Source organism: Hippoglossus hippoglossus, chromosome 16, assembly GCF_009819705.1.
Source record: "Hippoglossus hippoglossus isolate fHipHip1 chromosome 16, fHipHip1.pri, whole genome shotgun sequence".
NCBI classification, from domain to species: Eukaryota; Metazoa; Chordata; class Actinopteri; order Pleuronectiformes; family Pleuronectidae; genus Hippoglossus; species Hippoglossus hippoglossus.
In genome coordinates, this window is record NC_047166.1 from 23002653 (window position 1) to 23027565 (window position 24913).

A 24913-nucleotide genomic window follows, 5' to 3' on the forward strand; every position below is an offset into this window, starting at 1 on the left:
TCATTCCTGCGCCTTTGTGATGATATTGATGATGATGATGGCCAAGTGGACAGTTTGATTTTTGTGTGGCGAGCTAGTTATAAAGAATCAATATTATATCAAGGGGGTAACTTTGGTGATAGAGGACTCCGGCCACTCCGGCTATTCATCATAAGTCTGTAGCAAGCAGATAGGTCAAAAGAAATTATATTGCTCTAAAGAGTGTGTCTCCTTATCTCCCAGTACCAGGGGAGTGGAGGACACGCCGATCGATACAGTAGCTGCCGTATACTCCTTGCAATTATCAATAGCTGATTTTGTCTTCCTGGGGGCTGCATCTATTAATACCAGATAATAACAGCCTTTTGGACATAACTTCTAAGGGGGATGATAGAGGGAGAGGGAGAAGAAGAGGAAGAGAAAGGGGGGGTAAAAAGAAAGTTTGCGCACAGGACGACCTTGATGTCAACAGATTTGTCTCTCATATGAGGTGGACGCTGGGGAATAGACAAGTCAAACAGACAAGAGGGAGAGGGAGGGGGAGGGAGGGAGGGAGAGGAGGGAGCTTCCTCCCCCCAGTTGGAAAAAAAAGCCTTGGATCCATCAGTAAAAAATGCGATGTAGAAATAAATTAATCAGTTCCATGCGTTTGGTACAAACATAAAACCATGACATAATTTTTCAGCTTTATTTTTTTTCTCTCACATAGAGGTATAATATTACAACCAATATGAAAATATATATTTTACGATCACTCCTGATATTCGTAATAAAAGCACAGAGCTATCTTTACGTTGTCCCATAAATCATTTTTTATCACTAAAAACTAATATTATATTATTATAATATACGCACGTTCTCCCCTCGTATTATTTACATGGCTCTTGGCCTCGCACAACTTAATCCTCTCAGAATCCCCCCTCCCCTTTCCTCCAACCCCCACCATTGTGACCCCATGCATCTACACATTTTAATGCAAACAACAATGTCGCAAAGTAAAGGGTTAATGTGTTCATTCAGCGCGACAATGAGGTGCCAGCAGTGCGCAACGTCGTTTTCTCCTCTCGCCCCTCTGCGATTAGTAATAAAACAGTTTCACTAAGTATAAAAATTGAATTGCTTTTTGTAAAATGTTTTTGTATCGTCTTAAATAGACCATACTATCTTACCTATTTGTTTCATTATTTATTATTCACACTAAATCACCGGAATGTGAATATTAAATACATTTGTGGATGGCACCGTGCGTAAAATGTTCATACATTGGAAATAAAGTTAATGAAAAATGGGATGTTGTGGCGCAAAGTCTCCGGTGTGACCACAAAATGTCCACTCGCTTAACAAAAATATCAAATATCAAACCTCTGACATTGATATGACAGTGTGTCACTAACAGGCGGTGACTGCGCGGTGAGAGCCGTGAGATATTGTATGATGGGAGGTCAAATGTGGGTGCTCGCTGTGGGGTCTGAGGACGAGCCATTGAACAGTAACGTGGTGGTACATCCTAGCGGTGGCTGAAAGCAATGGGCTGAACCTCTGCTTGCGGGTTAACTCACACACACACACACACACACACACGGCAGCGCAGTCCCTCTCTCACACACACACGCGGAGCGCCGAGAGACCGACACTGCTGTAGCAGCCTGTCAGAAGATAACTCCAAAACTTATTGGTCTCGCAAGTCGAGCAAAAGCAGGACACCGAGTGAAGCTTCGAGTTGGGGGGAAAAAAACAAGCGGCGTCCGCGTGTTTGGCCACCGAGTATCCAGAGAAGAAAAGCCACTTTTTTGGAGCGAGCGCACCGAGGCGAAGGCGCACGACCGGGAGCTAAAACCTGCACGGCGGAGGAGGAGGAGAGGGAGGAGGAGGAGGAGAACTTCATCGTGACAACGAGGCGCTTTTTCTCTTCTACGGGACAGATGAGTGTCTGATCACATTGACAGTCGTGTTGTCGCTGAGAGGAGGACTCTCTGCCAAACGTGGCACCGCTTTCTCGGAAGACGCGCGTCAAAGTTTGGAGAGCGGAGCTGCGCCATTAGAGAAGGAAAAAACCCGCCTAGTAACACTTTATTGTTACTGTCAAGAACTTTTCTCTTCGCACACTTTCTGTTTGTGTGTGTGTCCACACACCGAGTCAAACTGCGGCTATTTCCACGAAGAGGAAACTTGGAAAGCCCGAAACGTCCCAGAGACTGTAAACACCGCTTCTTATTGAGAAGGAGGTGCACACGACAAGAAAAAAAAAAAGTTACCAAGAGAGACCGTGCGCTGGAGAAGTGAGCCTGGATCTCGAGATAAACACAAGAAGACGCTTTCTGAACTCATAGAAGTTGGATGATAAAGGCCAGAGTGATGAAGACTAGAGAGACACTCGGTGAAGAAATCCTCAGCGCCTGAGAGTCGGTGCGCTCCGTGACAGGAGAGGGGGGCAACGTTCCCTGTTGGAGACCCCCCCTGTGCGCTGGCCATAACAAGAGATTTGGTGCGTTGTGTTGTTGGGGGGAGGCTGATAGTAAAGAGACGGATAAAGTCTGAGAGAGAAGCGGCTAATTGCTTAGTCCGTCCCTCATTACCATATCCAATGCGCGTCCGCTGGACTCCAGCCAATCCTCCCCACCTTCACACGGTGCCATTAATCGCGAGGCATTATTCACTATCATAATTATTATACCGACATGCGCAATCCAACGCACAGCAGCGGCGGCACCAGCAGCAGCAGCACAACCACCACCGGCTAATTTCACTTTTCCCCCTCGTCCACTTCTTCTTCTCTCTCTCTCTCTCTCTCTCTCTTTGCTGTACCAGACTGTTTGCGAACTTTTTTTTATGAGTGTTGATTCATTCGCTCTTCGCTGATGTATCTGCAAAACGCAGAGACATCCCGGAGCGCAAAAGCAGCAGCATCAGGAGCATCAGGAGCGACGCCAGCACCGACGCCAGCAGCAGCAGCAGCAGCAGGAGCAGCAGCAGCAGCAGCAGCATGTCCCGACGCAAGCAAGCCAAGCCGCAGCACCTCAAGTCGGAAGAGGACCCCGCGCTAGCAGGGGTGATCTCCGAGCACGGTGAGTGGATGTGGGTGTTCTGATCCCGGACAGCTCCCAGCTCTCCAACACACAACTTCTCCCTCCTCTCACACTGCTGCCGCCTCTTCTCCACTTTGATTTTAAACTCCCTCTTTGAGTTCAGGGCTTTGGATTCATTGGGACTGCTGCTTCCATGAATACATAGATGCGATAATTTGCAATGAATCTATTGTGATGCGATTTATAAGTTAAAAGTCCGAAGTGGACAAGGCAGTCCTCTGTGGAGAAGTGGGGACTTTTTTTATTCCCAGAAATGTGTGAGCCCAGGATATAACCTGGCGTGTCACACACACACAGCCTGCACCACATCACCGTCTACTACCTGACAGATGACTTTAAAGATTAAAGAAACTAAAGCCCATAATAATTTAACACGGTTTGCACTGACACTATTTCCACGATGTGCTGGAGGCCTTTTTCTAAGAGGCCTGTTTTCAAACAGAATTGATTTGATACTTTAATATGATCTGTGAAATATCGGAGCTGTGTTCTTTTTAAAATCTCGACTTTGTGTGTTCGTGCGCGCGAGATAATACACGCGCGCACACGTGCACACCCTCACACACAAAATTTGATCAATTAGAAAATATTTGACTTTCTCTCTGTATTTAAAAATATTATTTTGAAAAATATTATTTTTAAATAACTATAGTAGCTGATGTATAATTATTTTTATTATAGAAATAATTTCAATCAATTTTTATTTCTTATTAAATTTTTTTAATTATGAAGCTTTTTTATTGGTGGCTTTTTGTCCCTCAGCGCCTGTCTGGGAGCAAAAATGCGAATTTCTGTTGCAGGTCGAAGCCTTGTTTTGTTATGGAAATAGTTTCTTTTTTTCGTACCCCCCCCCCCCCCCCCCTCACATAAATTTAGCACACTTGATTTGTTCCCTTTTGCTCACAATGTTGACACGACCGCTTGACAGAGCTCGTCCTCGCCATGTGGAGAAATAAAAGGGCTCATTCATCTTTTATTCTACACTCTGCTTTTTTGTCCGCGATTAAACGATCATCACAGAGCTGAAGTCAAACCTGAAGCAAGAAGCTGAGATGCTGCACGAATTATAGAACTAACTGTCGCTAAATTGTGTTCCATGTACGTTTTAGTGCTGAAATCACATTGCATGTTGAATTCATTAATTGCACATTTTTGCTTTGATTTTATAAAATGTGGGAGAATCTTGTTTTACAAGTGGAGTTATGAGAATTTTATGTAATTGAATTAGACAATAATTTACATTATAAATCCGATTTTTTTGTTTTTTCAATTTCTCTCTATAAGAATCAGTGTTTCTCACCGCCATTGTTTATACCTTCCTTGCCTGGCCCATGTTGACCAACACACACACACTCAGTCTCACACACACACACACACACACACACACACACACACACACACACACACACACACACACACTTTGCAGAGCTTCTTTAGAATAGAAATGCCTGATGTAATCTCCTGGGAGCAGTTCTCTTTGCATGGAGGAAATGTTTGGTGCGAGGTTGGAATCACACGTTTGCAGCACCGTGGATTTTCTGTCATTTGTGGGCAGTTCACTGTCGAACACAAACATCGTCTGTGTGCTCCTCCGTTGAGATAACCCCTCTCAGATTTTGGTCGGAGATACCAAACATCCATCAGGTTGCTCTCCTGTAGGATCGTGGAATGAAATGTAAACTTCCTTTCTGCTGTTGTGAAATCTGAGATCGTGGATGATTTAAGTAGAATTTAATTTAAAAATCACAATTACATTTTTTTAAGAGAGAGAGTGCATTGAAGGCTGGTCTAACATTATGTGAAATTAGTGTTGATTTGAAGAGAATCTATCCTGGATTCGTCTATGGATACAAGAAAGTGCATCTTTAGTTTTAGAGTAAAATCATGCCCACACTGACTTCTTGGTGACCTATTGTATCCATGTCATTGTGTGTAAGACTGGAAGTGGCCGTGGAATGTTTTTGCCAGCCCTCGCTGGAGCACTATACTGGCTTGCTTGTTTTCAGGACAGACATCGCAGTGAAACAATCCCAAGTCTTTGGCCGTGCACACTGAGCCCATACACACTTAAACAAACCTAATAATACCATGTCTCATCCAAAGCAACCTTGCACGATGAACGACAGATGTCACACTGCTAGTGTATCATCGCAGCATGATCAGATTCTTCGCTGCCCATGTTGCCGTGGTGCAGCTCGTGGCGACACTATCGATCGTTGGCCTTGACGTATCGTTGCATATAATGTCAAAGGAATTCAGAAGTTCCAGGCGTCAGTCGCTGCTTGATTTAGACTTAAAATCTATCGGCTGTGTGCTGGGCAAGAGGTGAGGAGAAAGTCAAGCGTTCGGGTGACGTTCAAATTCGGCTCAAGGACACACAATCTGTCTGTAGCGCATTACACCAGCATAGCCACCGACTAGGAAAATATCCACAAGGTATAGTCTATCAGGAAGTTTGATATAAATGTCTTCTTGTGTGTTCAGGTTTTTTATTTCACAATTTTTCAGTGTGATCTGACCTCTTTTATCTGTGACTTTATCCTCGGATGTCCACTGCAGCTCAGTGAGCGGCTCTTTAATGTGCTGCATCCAGGAAAACATGAAAAACTAAAATCAAGTGCCAACAAGCCCTTGTCTGACATACCATCTCCCCCTCAGGCCTTCCGGACACTTGCCCCCCTGGGGGCAGGGGGGGTTGTGTGCGTGTGTGTCTGTGTGTGTGTTAGGATGAGGAAAGCAGGGGGAGGGTGGGAAGGGGGTGTCTGCTTAGGAGTGCTTTTATAAAGCTTGCTGACTTAACCTTTGTCTAGGCCCGGCCAGCCAGGTCCTGCCGCTTGGTGTCAACCACCTTGTACAGTTGGAACATGTGTGTGCCGGTGACCTTGGCAGCACAGCTTACTCGTGTCCTAGAAAGAGTGAACAACGACGGGCTTTTTAATCTCACCACCGCTTCCTCTGCATCTAGTGTCTTTGACTGTGTGCATGGAGAATGTATAGAGGGGGCGGTGGCGTGCATATTACACATAAACACTCCTGTGCTTGTTCCTACTTGGGGGCATTTACCAAAGACAAATTCTCCAAGCTAAGGACCGAAATGTACACGATCAAATCCTTCCGATAAAAGTAGCCTACATTTTCTAAATATTACTGAACTGCAAAAATTTGATTAAACGCCTCAGGAAAGACACGTAGGTCATGCTTTCACTGACCGATTACAAATGTATTTACAGTTTTTATTTATCGGGGTTTCATTCACAGATACGGCAGAATCTTTATTGAGTTTTCAAACTATCCACTTTTTCTACCAGATGTTCCAGCAGGAATAAGGAATGAATGATCATATATTTAAAAAATCCTCCCTGACAGTGACAACACGGTTTGTTGCCTACTTCCCCTGCAGTGGGGCTTTGTTTGGCTTTTGTTTTAATCCCCTCTCACCAATGGGTGCAGGCCTGTGGACCACCCACACAGTTGTGCCAGAGAAGACACCGAAATATGACTGCGTCTTAATTACTACTCAGCACAGAAAACACACATGAACAAGCAAGGTCCTGATAGAGAGGAAGGCCTAGACGGGAGACTTATTTAATTTTAGCCCAAACAGCAGACTGTGGGGGATTTAAGAGGAAGCTAAAAAGCCATTAAGTGAAGAGGTACGTTTGGTTCTTGTTGGGTTTTCCTACGATGGTTTTGGCTCCGCTTGTTTTGACGATTGTAGCGACAACTTGGTCGGGAAGCAGGATCGTGGACAGACAGCTGAGATCTGTCCATCTCTGTACAATTGCAGGTGTAAAAAAGTGAGATACATTTTTTGCATTATTTTTAAAAATTAGAATCTAACCATATTCATTTTATATACAGTGAACCAAGGATCGCCATGTGAAAAAAAGAACATAATTTATGAATTATCTCCTATGGCCTGCTGAAGACGAGTGTCCACTAAAGCCTAACGTCTCCTCCTCCTCCCGAGCCCTCCTGTAAATCCGTAGCGAGAGAGCCATCTTGACGAGTGACACAGTTATCTGGACAGCGTGCCGTCACTGAATACTGTATCGCAAATGCTTACACAAACAAATCGTTAATGTTTTGGCTGCTCCACATCTGCAGGCAATGACAAAGGCCTCTCTGTTGGTGCAGATATGACTGTACCATTCTGCAGTGGGGCTGACCAGGCCGATGACACACACACACACACACACACACACACACACACACACACACACACACACACACACACACGCTAGCACACACAGAGCGGGTGTGAGGATACATTGGATCATTCGAGGGGGTATTTTATGTGTCGACGGCCACAGAGGCGACAGTCCAGGGAGTGTGGAACAGCACAAACAACAGAAAACATTTTTTTTTCATTCATTTAAAAATACATGTAAATAATGAAAGTGGCATGAATGTAATGTTTTAACTATGTCACATAGTTATAGATTTATTCATTTAAAACATCTCTGTCCTTACTGACCCTTTGCTGACGGAAAAAAAATACAAAATGAAAATACAGCAAAGGCGACATAATATATGATTAAAACATCTTCATTATTTAACTTTGGAGGAGGATTCACTTAAATAATTCCTGGAGATCAGATTAGTGGAGGTACGATATAAAAAAAACAATGGAAAAAAAACCTAATTGGGCCAAGAATTCCAGCATTGCTGAACCCAGCAGGCCTCCTTTTATTGCCCCCCCCCCCCCCCCCCCCCCCCCCCCCCCCCACCCCCCTCTCCCAACCTGGGCTGGACCTACAGTGATGCATCGCTCTGTGAGGGTCCCAAGCCATCCTCACATGCTTGAGAAGAATGCATGTAAAAGGAGCAGAAGGGGGGGGGGGGGGCGGTTCCAGGAGGGCTGTGAGTGAAGGCTCTTATAGCACCTTGCTTTATGTGAATGACATTTGAAACATCATATATTGACTAAGACGTTTTAAGCTGCAACATGTTAAAACGAGGGATATAATACACTTGAATTGACCATTTTCTAAAATGAGGTAGCAATGACTTGACCTTAACGTATAGTAAATGTTACCAGTGTCATTGTCTGCGTGTGTGTTCATTAAGTGAATCTGGAAATTGTTAAGAATGGGAGAATCAGTAATTGCCTAATGCTTCGCTCAATGCCCGCCTCTGTGGCTTTCACAGAATCGGTGGAAAGCATGAATACCTCATCTGATATAATATGTCAGATTAGCGGTTTCAGTTAGCATGCCAGAGATTGCTGAGCGAGATAGCGGACACACAGATTCAACGTCTACAATCCCCCTATTGAGTGCGTGCAGCTTAATATTTGCATCTGAGTAAATGAAGACTCTTAAAAGCATGAAAAACGGATGGGATGTTTTTTTTCTCCTTCTCTTATGCTATAGGAAAATCAATACAACACACACACACACAAACATGTTTAGCACACACTTGCAGTCTTACAATTGTAATAAAATAACCATACCGTTGATGAATTGTAACCATATTCACACTGACAGAAACTAAAGCAAATCCCAGGTCTTATTAATTATGTTAAATCTTTTTGAAAGTGTATACTTTAAAATAAGCCTCTATTATATATCTATTAAACAAAATGTTCTTTCTACAATTTTTTTTAAAACTTAAATAAGGTAATTTAAAAACAAAGAGGTTGGAGTGTTAGAAAAAATAGCAATTAAGATTTTTTTATGTCTGGAAAATATAGATCTTCATGTGGATAATTAACCAAGATGTAGGCTTCTGAAAACACACACACAAACACACACACACATATAAACACTTTGTAAGTATTATCCATTGTGTGTATGTGTGTATATGTGACACATTTTTTAGGTGTTAATCTCTTTAGAAAGGCCCATAAAGTGTGTATGTTCTTTGTCTGTCTACAAATGTGTGAGAAAACGTGTTGATGTGTGCCCGTTGGTGTGTGTGTGTGTGTCTGTGTGTGTGTGTGCAGGTCAGTGGCATACAAAGGCCCCCACTTGTAATTGTATGAATGAATAAAAGAGATTGACAGTAATACCATTCTAATAACTAATCAGCTCAACACAATGCCTACTCATTTGTGTTGACCTTTCAACCCTCAATTATGGAAATGAGTCCTGCTGTCCGCTGCCGGGCTAAGGAGATTTCCAGCCTGCTGTCACATGTCACTGATGTTTTCACTCACTTTCTCCTTCTTACTTGTCGATTTTTTTGCTGTGCACACAAGCATTTTTTAGTGATGGTTTATTATAGAAACTTGGAAAATTATAATTTTTTCCTTGCTGGGATTTTTGAGTTTGCACTTGTGTGGTGGCAAAGTAAAGGGAGAGGCGTTATTAATATTGCAAAAATAAATGTGCACATCACAAATTGAAATTGTGCAGGATTTTACATTTTATTTTAATTGAATTGCTTAACCTGTGTTCTCAATTTATCTTGGCAATACATGATTAAGTAAAAAAATATCTTGTTCTGTCAGCCCTGCCCCCAGAGAGGATGAGAACACGGAGCCCGTCCAAAGCCTCTCTGTTGATAATTAATGAATTTACAGACACCAGACCCTGATAGCTCATGCCCCCTTCGGAGGAGTGATGAATTTCTTTACTAATGAGTCACGGTAATTGCCGCAAATGCTTCATGTCTGCTTCACCATGGCTCGCTCCTTTTTAACCTTTGAAATGAGCGCAGGCACTGTATGAATCTCATGGTTACTCACTCACACAGCACAGTAAGGCCTTTAACGTGAGGTAAACCTGAAGTGTTTCAAGTAAAGCCTGCACGCCTGCCTGTAGTTAAATTTACATTCAAGTAAATTTCCTCGTAACTTTATTTAGGAATTGTCTGTGTGTGTTTGTGCTTTTGGGCCATGCAATCACATACATACTGTACAAAAGATTTATACATTTTCATATCTTTTAGTAGCTATTGGCCCTTTTTTAACAGTTACACACTCGCCTCAGAATTATTAACTCAACCTTGTTTAATGGCAGCTTTATTTTAGTGACAATCATTTCATGAAAGAAATCACTTTTATTCGCAGTAAAAGCCCATGAAAAGGTGTGAAGATTTTTTGTTATAGTGTAAAGTGTATATAAAATAGTTTGATTTGTGGTTGTACGTTCTGTCTTTGAGTGTAAACTGAACAGGAGACTGAAATACAGTCCATGCAGGATGCTGTGGCGGTGATTGAGCACACTTCCTACTCGTAATGAACGACACACACACCCACACCGGGCTCGGACACAAAAAATAAACACACAAGGGAGGCCATTTTTACATGGTTTGGATCAGGTGTGAATTACGTCCACGTTCGGCGCTTGCGTCTGCTTGTTTGACTCACTGATGGTTGCGTGAGGAAAAGGAAGTGGCTTCTTACCACTGTGATTAAACATGTGTAACTAATCAGAGACTTTGCTGCCATGGCACTAGCATGTAATTTGGGAGAGGGGGAGAGAGAGAGAGAGAGCAAGGGTAGAGAGAGATGGAGAATAACACTGAATGTCTTTACTGACCAAGAATATATTTCATTTAAAAACATTTCAAAAACATTTAAAAGTGGTCAAAACTTTAAATCATCGTATTAGTTGCACAAAATTTGAATGGTTCAATTGAACTATTCACTTATTCACTCCTTTTCACCGTGCAGGCCGCTTGCTTAGAGTCAGGGCTAAAGTATTACCTTTGCAATGCTAAATGAAAAGGCTGAGGCGTTTGAAATTCAGGTGGAAATGACTGGTCTTGATAGCAGAGGGGAATCCTAATGGGGCCATCAAAGTCCTGATTTGTACCCAACAGATGAGGCAGCTGTGAATTGTATGAAATATTGGAAATCAATAGGTTCTATGGAATTTCATTAAGCGGCAGTATCCACAATTGATAGGCCCTCATAATTTGATGGATTGCACAAAGAATATTATTAGCTGGCTCTATGGAGAGGGTGCAAATTCACAAAACTGGGTCTGGAGGATTGGTGAACTAGGGCAATTTGTTCAGAGTAAAAAAATAAAAAGATTATTGATTGTGGTTATGTTAAAAGAGAGAGGGAAAAAAATCAAAGGTTAAATCTGTGCAGCAGTGCAGTACAAAATATGTGTGGATTCCTTATTGATTATTTATTCATTAATTTTCCTTTTTTTGCTTCCCTCTCCCTCTTTTCCTATCCACTCCCCTGAACCCCTCCACTCCTGTAGCCCGAGGTGATGTGCTGGAGGATGCCGACAGCGGGAATGAGAGCCGCAGCGGCAGTGAGGAGACCCATGTATGTGAGAAGTGTTGCGCTGAGTTCTTCAAGTGGTCAGACTTCTGTGAACATTTAAAGAGCTGCACCAAGAACCCCCTGGTGCTCATAGTGAATGACAATGAGGACACACCAATCCCCTCCCAGGAGTACCCTACAGAGCCCTCCCCTGTACCCAGCTGCCCTAGTGAGCAGGCTGACAGCGAGGACCCCAGGGAGGGCAACCACAGTCCTGCTGGTGAGGGGGATGATGTCCCAGAGACAGCAACCTTAAATGGGGTTAATGTCCTAGAAAAGGAGGATGAGCAGATGGAGTTGGAGCTTTCTCCTGAAAAAATTATGGATACTGAAGAGAGAGATTTGACATCCCCTGAGCCAGATGCCACCCTACCTCAGCTCAACGATGTCGTCCCCTCCACTGTTACAAACTATGCCATGCCAAGCACCAATGTTACCTTGGAGACTCTTCATGGCACCCGGGTTGCAGTGGCCCAATTTTCACAAAGTGTAAGGGCAGCAGCAGGCACTGGGGTCTCCACCATGGCTATCCCCATGATCCTGGACCAGCTGATGGCCCTCCAACAGCAGCAGATACACCAGCTGCAGCTGATAGAGCAAATACGCAGTCAGGTGGCTCTGATGAACAGACAGTCTGCCTCACAGCCCGCTCTCAATCACCATCACAGCAATGCTGCTGGAAACCAGGGGCCTTTATCCTCTTGTGTCCCCCCTGTCGCTAGTCAACTTCAACTACACAACTTCATCACCCCTCCTGTCCATCAGCTGCCTGTTAGGTTGCCAGCCACTCTCAATGGTCAAGGGTCTTCACCCTTGACCTCAGCAATAGATGGGCCTCTCTCTCAGACACCACATAGTGGCAGTCAGCAGTCTAACTCTTCAATCCCTAACACATCCTCAAATAATTCAGCATATCCCCAGCCCAGTGGCACTGGTTTGTCATCTCTAATTTCCTCCTGCTCATCCTCCATCGCAAACAACAATATTAGCACTAGCAGTAGTCTAACAGGAGGTGGTGGCATTAGCAGCAGCTCAGCTCTTTCCAGGAACTCCACCAGCCCTCCCTCACTCAGCCACAGTAGCCTCATGAGCTCGGCCTCCAATCTACCACTGATACCTCACAGCTCATCCAGCAGTGTTATCTTCCCCAACCCCCTGGCCAGCATAGCAGCCACAGCCAATGCGCTTGACCCCCTCGCTGCTCTGATGAAGCACCGCAAGGGGAAGCCTCCAAATGTGTCTGTGTTTGACACTAAGCCCAGCTCCGAGGACCCCTTCTTCAAGCATAAGTGTCGGTTCTGCGCCAAGGTGTTTGGCAGTGACAGCGCCCTACAGATCCACCTGCGTTCCCACACTGGAGAGAGGCCCTTCAAGTGCAACATATGTGGCAACCGTTTCTCCACCAAGGGGAATCTGAAAGTCCACTTCCAGAGGCACAAAGAGAAATACCCACATATTCAGATGAACCCCTACCCTGTGCCAGAGTATCTGGACAATGTACCCACAAGCTCAGGCATCCCATATGGCATGTCTTTGCCCCCAGAAAAACCTGTAACCACATGGCTAGACAGCAAACCTGTCCTCTCTACTTGTCCCACCTCAGTCGGACTCCAGTTGCCTCCCACACTGCCGAGTATGATGGGAGGATTTAGTGAATGTCTGAGCCTCACTCCACTCAACAGGTCCCCTCAGAGGCCATCTCCACCCTCAAGCGAGTGTGCATCTTTGTCCCCTAATATCATCACTGACTCTGGCATGACCACTACTTCACCCTCCCCAAAACCCAGCATAGGGAGTGATGCACCCCCTCTCTTGAAACCTGAAGGTGTTCTCTTGCCCCCAAGCTGCTCCTCTAGGCCAGGAGAGAACACCTCCACCACAACGTCAGTAACTCAAGTGGTTCTTTCTGCTACTGTCACTTCCACAACTTCATCCAACAGTGGCCAGATCACTGAACCAATCACTAGCCCAAACTCTGTTTCAAACTCTGTCTGCCACCCTGTCCTTCCCATGCTTTCAGACCAATTTAAGGCCAAGTTTCCTTTTGGCGGACTCCTAGACTCTATGCAAACCTCCGAGACATCGAAGTTACAGCAGCTTGTTGAAAATATTGACAAGAAGATGACTGACCCAAATCAGTGTGTCATCTGTCATCGTGTTTTGAGTTGCCAGAGTGCACTCAAGATGCACTACCGTATCCACACTGGTGAGAGGCCTTTCAAATGCAAGATTTGTGGGCGTGCATTCACCACCAAAGGAAATCTAAAAACACACTTTGGTGTCCATAGGTCCAAACCCCCACTTCGGGTTCAGCACTCCTGCCCTATATGTCAGAAAAAGTTCACCAATGCTGTCGTGCTACAGCAGCACATCCGTATGCACATGGGAGGACAAATCCCCAACACCCCGCTTCCTGAAAGCCTCCAGGATATGGAGACTGACCTCTCCTTTGACGAGAAGAGCTTAGATGCGATGAGTAGTTATGACGATGATCTTCTGGATGAAATGGAGCAGGCCATGGATGATGAAGTTGACTTGAGAGAGGGAGAAATGGACCCATCAAAACCGTATTCACCTGGGAGCTCCCCACCACCTTCCATCATCTCCAGCATTGCTGCAATGGAGAACCAGATGAAGATGATCGACTCCACTGCCAATATGAGCCGTTCGTTCAGTCTAAGGCCTACGCAGAACGGCAGCAGCTTTGGAGGAGAGACTGATTGTTTTACTACTGATTCCCTGTCTGCAGTGGGAGATGCTGAAGGTCAAAGCTTGGGGAGCCCTGCTTTGTCAGAGTCCTCTGGCTCAATGCAGCATTTGTCCCCAGCTCACAGCCACTTTGAGAGCCAGCGATCCAAGTCCCCAACTACACTCAACAATAATAACAACGGCAGTGCCATGACAGCAGAGGAGGGCCAGGAGAACAATACAGCAGGCTTGGCAACAGTGAAGTCAGAAAAATCAGAGACCCCATCTCCTCTTTCTGCTACTGAAGGCACCGGGGCCCTTGACCTGACTGCCACTCAACATGGCAGGCACTTTATCAAGGAGGAGAGCCACTTCAACATGCTGTTTCTAAATAGGGATCGAGGTATGTGTGTTCAAAATCTACTACAACTTAATGCATCATATCGAATTCAATTTCTTCACAGATTTTATGTGGTTGCTAAAATTGCAATATCTATCCAATTTAATCTTACACATAGATATACATGAGTGGAAAATGTGATTTGATAAGATATAACATATTCATAGGAGAGCGAGCAAATATTGCTGAAAATATTAGACACACACTTCTTAAAATAAATAAATAAACAAACACGTTTCTCAGTTTAATTAATGCAATAGGAGTTTACCCTGTGTATTCTAATATTTATTTCACTTCTCAATTTTCAGGGCTGAGCACTCCCAGTTTAGCCAGCACTGCATCAAACATGGTCAAAATGGAAATGAACGGACACGGGAAGACAGTGTCTCTGAGTGACAACTCTCACCTACCCATGAGCATCCAGGTTCCCGCTGCAGCACCACAGACCACCATGAGCCCCAGCATCAACCCCATGTTGGCTCCGCCGCCTCCCCGACGCACTCCTAAGCAGCACAACTGTCACTCGTGTGGGAAGAATTTTTCTTCAGCCAGTGCTCTGCAGATCCATGAGCGCACACACACTGGGGAGAAACCTTTCGCCTGCTCCATTTGTGGAAGGGCTTTCACCACCAAGGGCAACCTGAAGGTATGAGACAGTTTAATATAACATCCATAAGAATTTTATGTGAATGGGGTCATTTTGCCTGCAGACCTTTGGTTATCTGTGTGTCCCCCTGGCCCCTTGCCACCACTTTTTATCTCTCCTCACTGTTTACTCTATAAAGCAGAATTTTAACCAACATTAAAGTCAGTAAAGTAAACGTATGGTTACCTTGCATGAGTTAAATGTATCATGAAATTACAGTCACAAAACTTAATGGTTTTGATCTTCTGCACATTTTCTGTTGATTTCCAACCATTTCTAAAGGTGTTCTAAGATATGTATGAATGTTTGCTTTTACATGACATTTTTGGATTTTTTCCCATCTATTCCCATCCATAAAAATGTTTGTTTGGACATAGTATTTTCCTTGGATGTGGTATTTCTGTCTTGCAACGACACTTTCTTGATGTTTCTTTTTATTTTCTTGCTAATTTTAGGTTCACATGGGAACACACATGTGGAACAACGCTCCAGCTCGAAGGGGTCGGCGACTGTCTGTAGAGAATCCCATGGCCCTGCTGGGCGGGGATGCCATGAAGTTCAGTGAGATGTTCCAGAAGGATCTGGCGGCCCGGGCCATGAATGTCGACCCGGGTTTTTGGAACCAGTACGCAGCCGCCATCACCAATGGGCTGGCCATGAAAAACAATGAGATCTCTGTGATCCAAAATGGGAGCATCACCCAGCTGCCCGTGAGCCTCGGCGGTACGGGCATGACTTCGTTGGGAGGCATGCCTGGAGGAATGGACCGTGTTCACACGGGGGGCAGCCCTTCAATGGCAGGAATGGAGAAGGCTGGTCTGGAAGTTGGGGCTAACCGCCCCTTTTCAAGATTTATGGAGGAGAACAAAGAAATCGGGATCAATTAAAAACCTGTATTATTCCCAGGTAGGCATTTGGCAAAGACTAAGAGTCTGACGGCAAGGAAAGAAACTGCTGATCCAGTCTTAACTCATGTGTGTTATATTGTGTACAGATTAAATATTTTTTGTTTGGTTTTGGAAATACAGTATTTAGTATTGATTAGAGGTCTTTGCCTTTCACTCATTGCGTCCTCACTTGATATTTCGCCTATACGAAGAATACTTTGTTTCTCGGTTGAGAATATGTCGTCTTGCAAGATTTGCATGGTACTTATTGGTTTTTATTAGTATGTTTGACTGCTTTTATGAATTTCTTTGAAAACCAGGATCCTGCCTCATTAACAATGGGCAAGCATCTGATATGGACAGGACTAAAACTGAAAAGAACATGGGTTTGTTTAAAGACAGTTTTGCCTTTGCCTGGGACCCTTGTCATGGATAGACTGAAGAAAAGACTCAAGTATAGTGTTTCTGTGCTCGCCTGATGTTTTTTTTCTCATGAACTAGAAAACTTGAAAAAAATAATGTTTGAACTATTTCAATCTTTACATTTAGTCCCCCAGCATTGTCTTATAATATTGTCCTGTGTCTTTAGTATTTATGATATTGACAAAAAAGCGGGTATACAAAAATATATTTAATGGCCCAAGCATTTTATTGATCCATTTTTTTTCTAAACTGCAGGCTTCACTGGTGAATATCTCTTTCAATAAAGACAATATGTCGTCTTGAGTTGATCAACAGAGAAACATGGTAGGTTTTATTTGGATATCTGTTGAGACTATCTGTATCTGGTTACATGGTAAAGAGGCTAGAGATATCCGAAGCTGCTATGAACACAACCCTGCTTTTAACCTTTGTAAAAAGAAAAAAGAAGTGATCCTTTTGAAGAAATATCTATGTATAGAAATACAGACAAATCTAAAACAGGTATGCATATTTTGTATCACATAAAAATAGACATCATGAGTTGAGAGTATTTGTCATGTTTGTGAATGCACTTTTTAAAAACAAGACGTTTTGTCTGTGATTTACCGTTAACCTTTTGACTGAGCTATCTATCACGTGCTGTTTTCATTGTTTTCAGCGTACCACTCCTACAATTTGCAGAGTCGTTTCTCTGTTATTGCATCTGTGCGACTCGTCAGAGTGCAAAGTCATCACTCAATCAAAACCTTCTTAAATAAAAAAAGAGAACAGGTGTGTGTTTGAATTGTTTCCTTATCAGCACCATGTTAGTCTTTCTTTGTCACCCTTTTATTTCCATAACTCAAAATTGAAATACCAGATTAATACGTGATCATTTTCTTAATTATCATTCATATTTTTATTTAAATCTCTTCCAAACTCCTTTTCTAATGTATTTATTTTATTGTTATTTTGAAGCTGAAAAGATAAAAGCATGACAGGAGATTCAGCACCTTGCTTCAAATTGTCACATTGACTTTAGAAAAATCTAAAGTGAAATCAAGTAGCATTTTTATGTGAAGTATTTAAAAATCCTAATGCATTGAACAACTTTTGTATATATATATATATGACTATCAATACATAGGAATAATTTTCAAAAATAATTTAAAAATTATGTCTATAAAAATGAATTGATATGTGACCAAGAAATGTGCCTTCTCTTTTGGGACACATTGGTATTTTACAGTAAACACAGTTTACAGATATTTTACAGTGGCTTGGGTAAATAAAAGAAAATTAAAAGATGTGGATTTTTTTTCTTCAAATGTTGTTGCTCTGCATTGACTTCTTTTAATTGTATGAACTTACTTTGAATTGTGTGTGTGTGTGTGTGTTCTCAGTAAAGATCAATCACACACACATTTGCACACAATCACACACACTTACACACACATGCACACATATTAAAAATCCAGTTACCTTAATATCTAACTTTACATACCAGGACATTGAAATTTATCAAACACAAAAATACTACAATATATATTCATAACAATGCACAAAATGTATATAAAATAATAATTGTGTCCCTGTTTTACACAGATGAAATAGTAACAACAAAAGAACAAGCTCAATTCCTTGAACCTGATTTTCATTTCAGAACACTACCAATAATTAACTATGAAACTGACACATGGTAACTCTTAATAATTCCATGAAAAAAAAAAAAGACATAATCCTAATTACCAGTGTTATGTAATACAACAGTAGGTCAAGAAATAATTTATGTATAAGACAAAGCATAGCAGTGCTCCAAGCCTTTCACTTCATACTGTACATAAGGCGCCTATGTGTGCTGCTCCGGCAGGGGAGTCTGGGTAGTGCCGTATGCCCTGTGGGATTCAGTGAAGTCATGCCATTCTGTGTGCGTGTGTGTGTGTTTGTGTGTGTGTGTGTGTGTGTGTGTGTGTGTGTGTGTGTGTGTGTGTGTGTGTGTGTGTGTGTGTGTGTGTGTGTGTGTGTGTGTGTGTGTGTGGTGGCATCCTCTCAGCATTCAGTCCTGCTGGTGCAGTACAATTGACACATGGTCCACATGTGTGCGAACACACGCACAAATGGCACTCTCCCCCACAAATACCCATGTTCTCACTTTCTCCGATATAAAACAGAATAACATTAAATATTCTTACTTGTGGAGGAAAAACAAAACATCCCTGCTGTGAACCACAGTCAACTATCAGGTGCAAGATGAAAGTTGTTGCTAACTTTAATCTCTGAGAGCAAAAGAGTTTTTTAGGACTTTTCTGTGACCTGGCAGATGTGATGCTGAATTCTTCACCATATATAGTCAAATATTGATGGACCGATTTTAATGTCAGGCTTCAGAATGCAGTTGTTAATCATTCATAAAAAGATAAGTAGCAGAGACTGGTCAACATCAATGAATCTGGTTATAATATAAAAAAAAAGATCATAATTTCACGAGTTCTTCGAAACCCTCAAAGCAGCAAAATGTTAACAACGTTCATCAAGAGAAAGATGCTTTGCGGTGCATTCGTGGACTGCACAACTCCTGCTGTAAAACCAGTGAGCCAATCAGCACATTATCCAGTGCAGCTGAAGTGATGATTGGTCTGTCAGAGTCCAGCTTACATCAGCTTTCATTAACAAGCCATACGTGTTTATTTTTCTGTTATTTTTCCCTCGACTTACACACACATATTAGTTTTCATGGTGATGAATCTGAGTGGAGTCTTCCCTCGGGAGCTCTTGGGGCTGATTCGGTAATGCGTGCTGCTGTTTGAAAGCCCATTGTTTGACACTGCACTGTCAGCTGATCGCACAGGCTTAGTCAGTGGAATTGTCAAGTAATGAAGAAATTTCATACTGACTGTTTTTCTCCGTGAAGCCACTCATTTTGCTCATATCGCTAAATACATTCCACTCATTCTCCGACTCATGCGCTCACATTCAGCAGATGATTTCGCAAACAGCCAGTATATGTGCAAGACTGTTGTTTGTGACTCTAAATGAAGATTCTCGCCAAATTTATTATATAATTCAATTGGCCGTTGCTGCAGCTTCATATAAACACTGTGAGACGAAGAGCTGCTTCACCTCAAGTGATTTCAATTATGACACATTTCCTGCTCAACATGGGGTTAAATGAGGTTATTATTGTTGACAGTGTAGGATTGTTATTCCCGTGACAAAACTTTACCAAGTTACGCACATATTTGACAATTTTTTCGATTATGTAAAACAATGCAATCGTATGTCCAACATGTGAAGTGCAATTTCATTTTACGGTTTAAAAACAGAACCTTTATGAGCCACCAGGGGAACGCAGACAAGGAATTATCTAAGGTGTGTCCATTTAAGAGGACTTTAACAAGTATAATTCTAGAGTGGGTTACAAGGCTAATTATCTAAAACTAAATGTAACGTGCCTTTCCATTTCTCCCGGACATTTTTTTTCTTCTCTTGGAAATGTGGCAGCTTTTCCTTTGTTCAGTACACAGAGCAAATTGCTTGGTGTTTTTTTTTCTTCTGTTTTATCTGCACTTTACTTGTGTGTTTGTGTGCTACCTGTTTGAAGTGAATGTGTGTGACATTTGGGCATGGCACAGTGTGAACAGACAGGCCATCATTGGGACAGGGCTGTCGGCTGTTTGTTTAATGCCCTGCCTACTGTGAAAGGCTCCCTGAAACAGGCGCAGTAAATATCCCCATTGATCCAGAGGCAGGGGGCCCTATGATGATGTAGTGGCGAAGAGGCACAGGAGTAAATCTAACCGACAGTAATCCAATCTCATTCTCAAGGCTCTGGGATCTGAGATAGGTGCTTTAAATCCAAAAGTGTGCCTTTTTGCACAATTTCTCTGCCTTTGTTGGTGCAGCGTCTTCTGTTTTTTACTTCCACCTCTCAGCTCTGGAGACATCCACAGTCTGCTGAGGCATAGCCGTCCTTTATATTTGTTTAAATTCAAAGTCCCATAACGACGTCGCAAATTTAGCATCATGCTCATTCACTTTCACCTCCGCACTTACCTTTGCTTGTCTAAAGCATGTGCATCCACACTCTCTTCACTCCAAAGGTGGGAGAGTGTGAAAGGTGTGTGTGCACTTGTGTGTGTGTGTGATCACACTCCTCAGGTAATCGGTGCTCTCTGCGGATGGTCGAGGTGTACACTGGAAACTCTGAAACCCCATTAGGCTGGAATTTCTCTTTGATGGCTAAAGGCTGCCTACCTAAAGCGCTTGACTGGTTGCTTGGCCGCTCCGATAAGTGTTAGTTTTCATGCAGGCTCTCAAGATGACAACGTTACGCACTCCAGATCCCCTGGAATAGGGTTGTGTGGTTTACAAATTCAAATTCTTTCCTGTATGGATTGTTGAGAGTTGCTGAAGCGCGGCGCACTTTAGCCTGGTGAGCCTTTCGAAACATTAACAGTTTGGTACAGCGAGGGATCAGCAGCGTTGCTCACCAAAAGAGATGCTTGAGCTTGTTAGCGCACATCCAAAAATTATTTTTAATTGATTTCACTGCATGCACACAACAGTAATCAGTGATTACAACCTTTGCAAACATTCAATCCCACTCACCACATGGTGCAAAGAGACTGAGAGGAAAGAACACACATTCTGATGGTTATTACAGTAGAAGTTTCATGCTCATGTAAGATAGAAAGAAGATGTGTGTAATAAGTGTGTTTGTGTATTTTAGTCCAACCTTCTACTAGCAGCTCCATGTCTTGTTTGAGGAGTGTGAGCAAAGAAAAGCCCTTGTCTTTTGCTCACTTCTTATTAAATGACTTAGGCCTCCATACCAACAAAGTCACATTGTAATCTCCTGAAATTATCCAGAGGGGCTGCATGTGAGAACACAAATGTTCGAGTCAGTTGCTGCGGACATTCTCCGGAGTACGTCTTGCCAGCCCCCTAGTAAAAACTATTGATAATGTCCAAGTGAGCCCATGTGCCCTGTGAAAACACAGCAGGGTGTGACAGAGTGTGCATGTTGATGACGTTTCAAACATGCGCCAGACGCGAAACTTAAAAAGAATACAAGTCTCTCAGGATGAAAAACAGCAGCCATGCACGTAGAAGACACCGACGAAGATGTCGATTTGGAAAGACAGTGAGATTCGAGAGCTTTTGGTGATTAGAGCTAAGGCCAGTGTGTAACCGGTAAATCTCCTGCTGTGTTCTTAATATGTAACGGCAAAACTCTGGAGAAGTCCAAACCCCCATTGTGCGAGGGCTCAGGTCTGAAAATGACTTCTGAAAGTCTAACTGGCCGGTCTGAGGCAGGTTAAAGGACACTCCTCTTGCCATGTTTTTAAGGTCTAGTCAAGGTTTATCTTGTGTGGTTTGGTGCCTAAAGAAAGCAGTAAAAAGAAGCTTGGGGAAAAGGTGGGGGTGTTTTGGAAAATCAATGAATGCGTGGAACATAGTGGTGGTCCACCTGAAAGGGAACACGTCATCAATTAAACAAACTTGGCGAACAGGGCCAATTCATCAGAGTGCGGCGTGGATCAGCTATTGGGTTCAGCTTCGACGTGACAAATGCCGGACCTCCTCTGTGTGCCCAAGGTTGCCGATCGATAGAGATCATCATTGTGATGTGGCCTTTTATCTCACAGCCCACTCCCTCAAGCCTTATATTATTCCCAACACAGAGATCTCAAAGGAGGAGGAGGGGTGAGAAGGGCATGAGCCTGATTGTATCTTTTATTCTCAGAACGTATGGGCATTATTTTTTTCATTTTTTTTTTTTAAATGGGGTTTGATGATCATCCTTGTCCTCCAGCAGGAAAGTTTCCGAGGCTCCTTATTGGGTTTCGTACATGCTGCTGCAGGTTGTTTTCGTATCGTGATTATTCCTTCATAGATGAATATCGTTCTGGTTAACATGTCGTTGCTCGCTGAGGGATTGAATCCTCTCAACGCACGCATGCTCCCCCTCAGCGGCACTTATTCAAATGTGTCAAATCCGGCTGAAGAGGAAAGCCTCCTGGGCTGCTATTGATTTGTGCCATTATGGAATTCCATGCCAATAAAGTGTCATGACTTACTGTAACAGTCCAATGATTATGTTCTAGTTGAGTCACATGGCCAGAGTGAACTTCCTCATTATCAGAGGCCATTATGAGAAAATGGAGTTTTGCAATTGAGTTATGCAATGATAAATATTGACTTATTTCAGCTTTAATCGGCCGCTTTAACTGCGTGTATTGGTGTATGGGCCTATAGAGTTGCCAGTAATTGCAGCGTTATTGTTTTCTGCATCATGATCCACTGTCGTGACTTATATTTCAACCCTCCTTAATGTAAAGCCATATCATACATGCACTTTTAGGCCCTGTCCATGCTGAAGTGGCTAAACAAACTTTTCCCTCTACTTTTGATCCTGGCGTCAGTACCACAGTGCAGATTTTCAAAAACTCTGGGTGTCTGTGTATCTGTGTGAACATTTTAAACTTAGTGTTATGGGAACTACGACATCACGGCTCACTTCATGTGTGCCCCTTTGTTTTGTGCCATTAGCATGCACCAGAAACAACAACAAACAAACCGGCGGCTACATCAAAGTCGCCTATATACCGGTTTCTCTAGGTTTGGTTAGCACTGCTCGGTTTAATGACTTTAAGCACTCCACCACATCCAGCATTCACAGACGTCTGTCTTGCCCAATATCAGACCACAGCATTCTTCTCTGGTGTTTGACGTATCATCAATATCTATCATCAGTAGACTTTATTGCAACCTACTGGTCGGGCATGCTTGTTTGATCGTTTTCAGTCACTTTTGTGTTCTCATCTGGACGGAGATATTTTGTTAAACAAAGGTTATGTGGATTGACATTTTGATTTAATAACGTAGGGGAAATACGTGTTGAAAAAGAAACCGCAGTAGTGTAGACACATTGGATTCTGCTGCAACAAAGTTTACCCCTGAGACTCCAGAAGTGTTTTATGGACTAAACAACGTCACCCACTCCTCCATCGGCATAGGGGTGTGTAGATAATTAGTGAATGTATTCTTTTCTGAAAAAATGTCTTAAGCAGAACTGATACTGGTAAATATACTATATCCATACAAGGTGCAAAGATTTCGCAAACCCGACCTTCAGAGCGTCTTTGTGTATAACCTCGTTGCAGTTTTGGTCTATGGGCTCTTTTATTACACTTCACTGTCTTTGTCAAATCTGTTCAGTGCCTCACAAGTGCTGAAACCATACACCTGAGCTGTCGTGTAAAATATGCATGCGGACACTATCAGTTACATGCTTATATCCTGCTCCAGCTGGGAGAAATTGAAGATATTACAACTCAGTCTGTGTCTGACCCGTCAGCCCCAGTTTCCTAACACTGATTTGAACCAGTCTCTCCTATCTGAGGCTCAGATGAGATTCCAGGCAAGACTGCTCCAACAGTAGCGCTCAACAAATATGGCAGGGTGGGCTCTTGTTCCACTCCAACTGGAACGAAATGAAAATTTGAAACTTAAAGTACAGCTGGTTTTATTTTAACAACTCAATTAAATGCTACTCTGAGATTTCAACCACATGCCAAACTTTAGGTCTTGTTTCATAGTTATCATACTGATCAATAGAGGAATACATTTTTTTTTATTTAGACTATTCCCTGTTAATAAAGTTTGTTGAATGCATCCTAACCTAATTGATCACATTACACATAGTGATGGAAAAAAGTATTGGCTGCCATCGTGGCGTCTATAAGCAGCAGAGAAGAATGAATGGTGCAGAGCACTGAACTAGCCGCGGGCCTTGATCTACAGTGTACATTAAAATATAAGAAACCCCGCCTCAGCACATCCTGCAACACCCTCTTGACTCATACAGTTTTTTGATGCAGCCAGATTGTGAACGCAACTTGCTGATGTATGGAATTTGAAGAGTTCAGAGTTGTCACTGTCAGTGATTGACATGATGAGAGGATCAATGTAAAAGCCTCCCTGCCAAGCAATAATCCATCCAAACTGATCACGCTTAAAATTGCCTGAGGGTATTGATTGCATGTGCAGGCCCAGAAAACACCGTAAGCACAGTGCAATAACAATCAAGTTGGCTAAGGAGGCTGATGTTTTTTCTCCTCTGCTCTTTGGTAATGCTCATTCTCTGCATTTCATATACACCGCTCACTAAGCGCTTTTAAACAACACGGCTCAGCTGGTATCTTTGCTCAGGTAAAGAACAACTGTCAAAGAAAACCATACCATAAAAGTCAATGCTCACACTTTAGGATGCAGGATAAGTAAATTAAATAAATCAGCATCAGCACTGAGAAGACAAAACAGTAATGTTGGTGCACATCATTTTTTATTGTGAAGAAAACATGATATATTCGGATGTCTATTTATTCATTTGGAATAAAATATAAATGTTAAATGGTAATGGACTTATCAACCACTAATAGCGTTCATACAGCCCAATTATCTGCGCTTCTTCTGTCACACACAGCAGAACAGCCGCCAGGGGGAAAAACAGAGTCCTGCATGGGTCCATTTTTGAAAACCTGCACCCGCATAGCTCCATACCAGACCAGGCCCGTTACCAGCTATTATCTA

At 42.8% G+C, this 24913-nt stretch overlaps 1 protein-coding gene across 1 annotated transcript; it reads left to right on the forward strand.

Annotated features, from left to right (window-relative positions):
- The first annotated feature begins 1552 nt into the window (after positions 1–1552).
- sall3a (spalt-like transcription factor 3a) lies at positions 1553–17626 on the forward strand. Its single transcript, XM_034611542.1, has 4 exons — positions 1553–3044; positions 11231–14386; positions 14692–15029; positions 15485–17626. Exons 1-4 carry the CDS (start codon positions 2963–2965, stop codon positions 15914–15916), a joined length of 4008 nt encoding a protein of 1335 aa, XP_034467433.1. The 5' UTR covers positions 1553–2962; the 3' UTR covers positions 15917–17626.
- The last annotated feature ends 7287 nt before the right edge of the window (positions 17627–24913 follow it).

Bases quoted from the DNA above. Each gene is read 5' to 3' on its own strand.
- sall3a (XM_034611542.1), top strand. From the start codon at position 2,963: ATGTCCCGACGCAAGCAAGCCAAGCCGCAGCACCTCAAGTCGGAAGAG. The intron at 3,045-11,230 runs GTGAGTGGATGT...CCACTCCTGTAG, and splicing joins AGGGGTGATCTCCGAGCACG to CCCGAGGTGATGTGCTGGAG. The intron at 14,387-14,691 runs GTATGTGTGTTC...CTCAATTTTCAG, and splicing joins GTTTCTAAATAGGGATCGAG to GGCTGAGCACTCCCAGTTTA.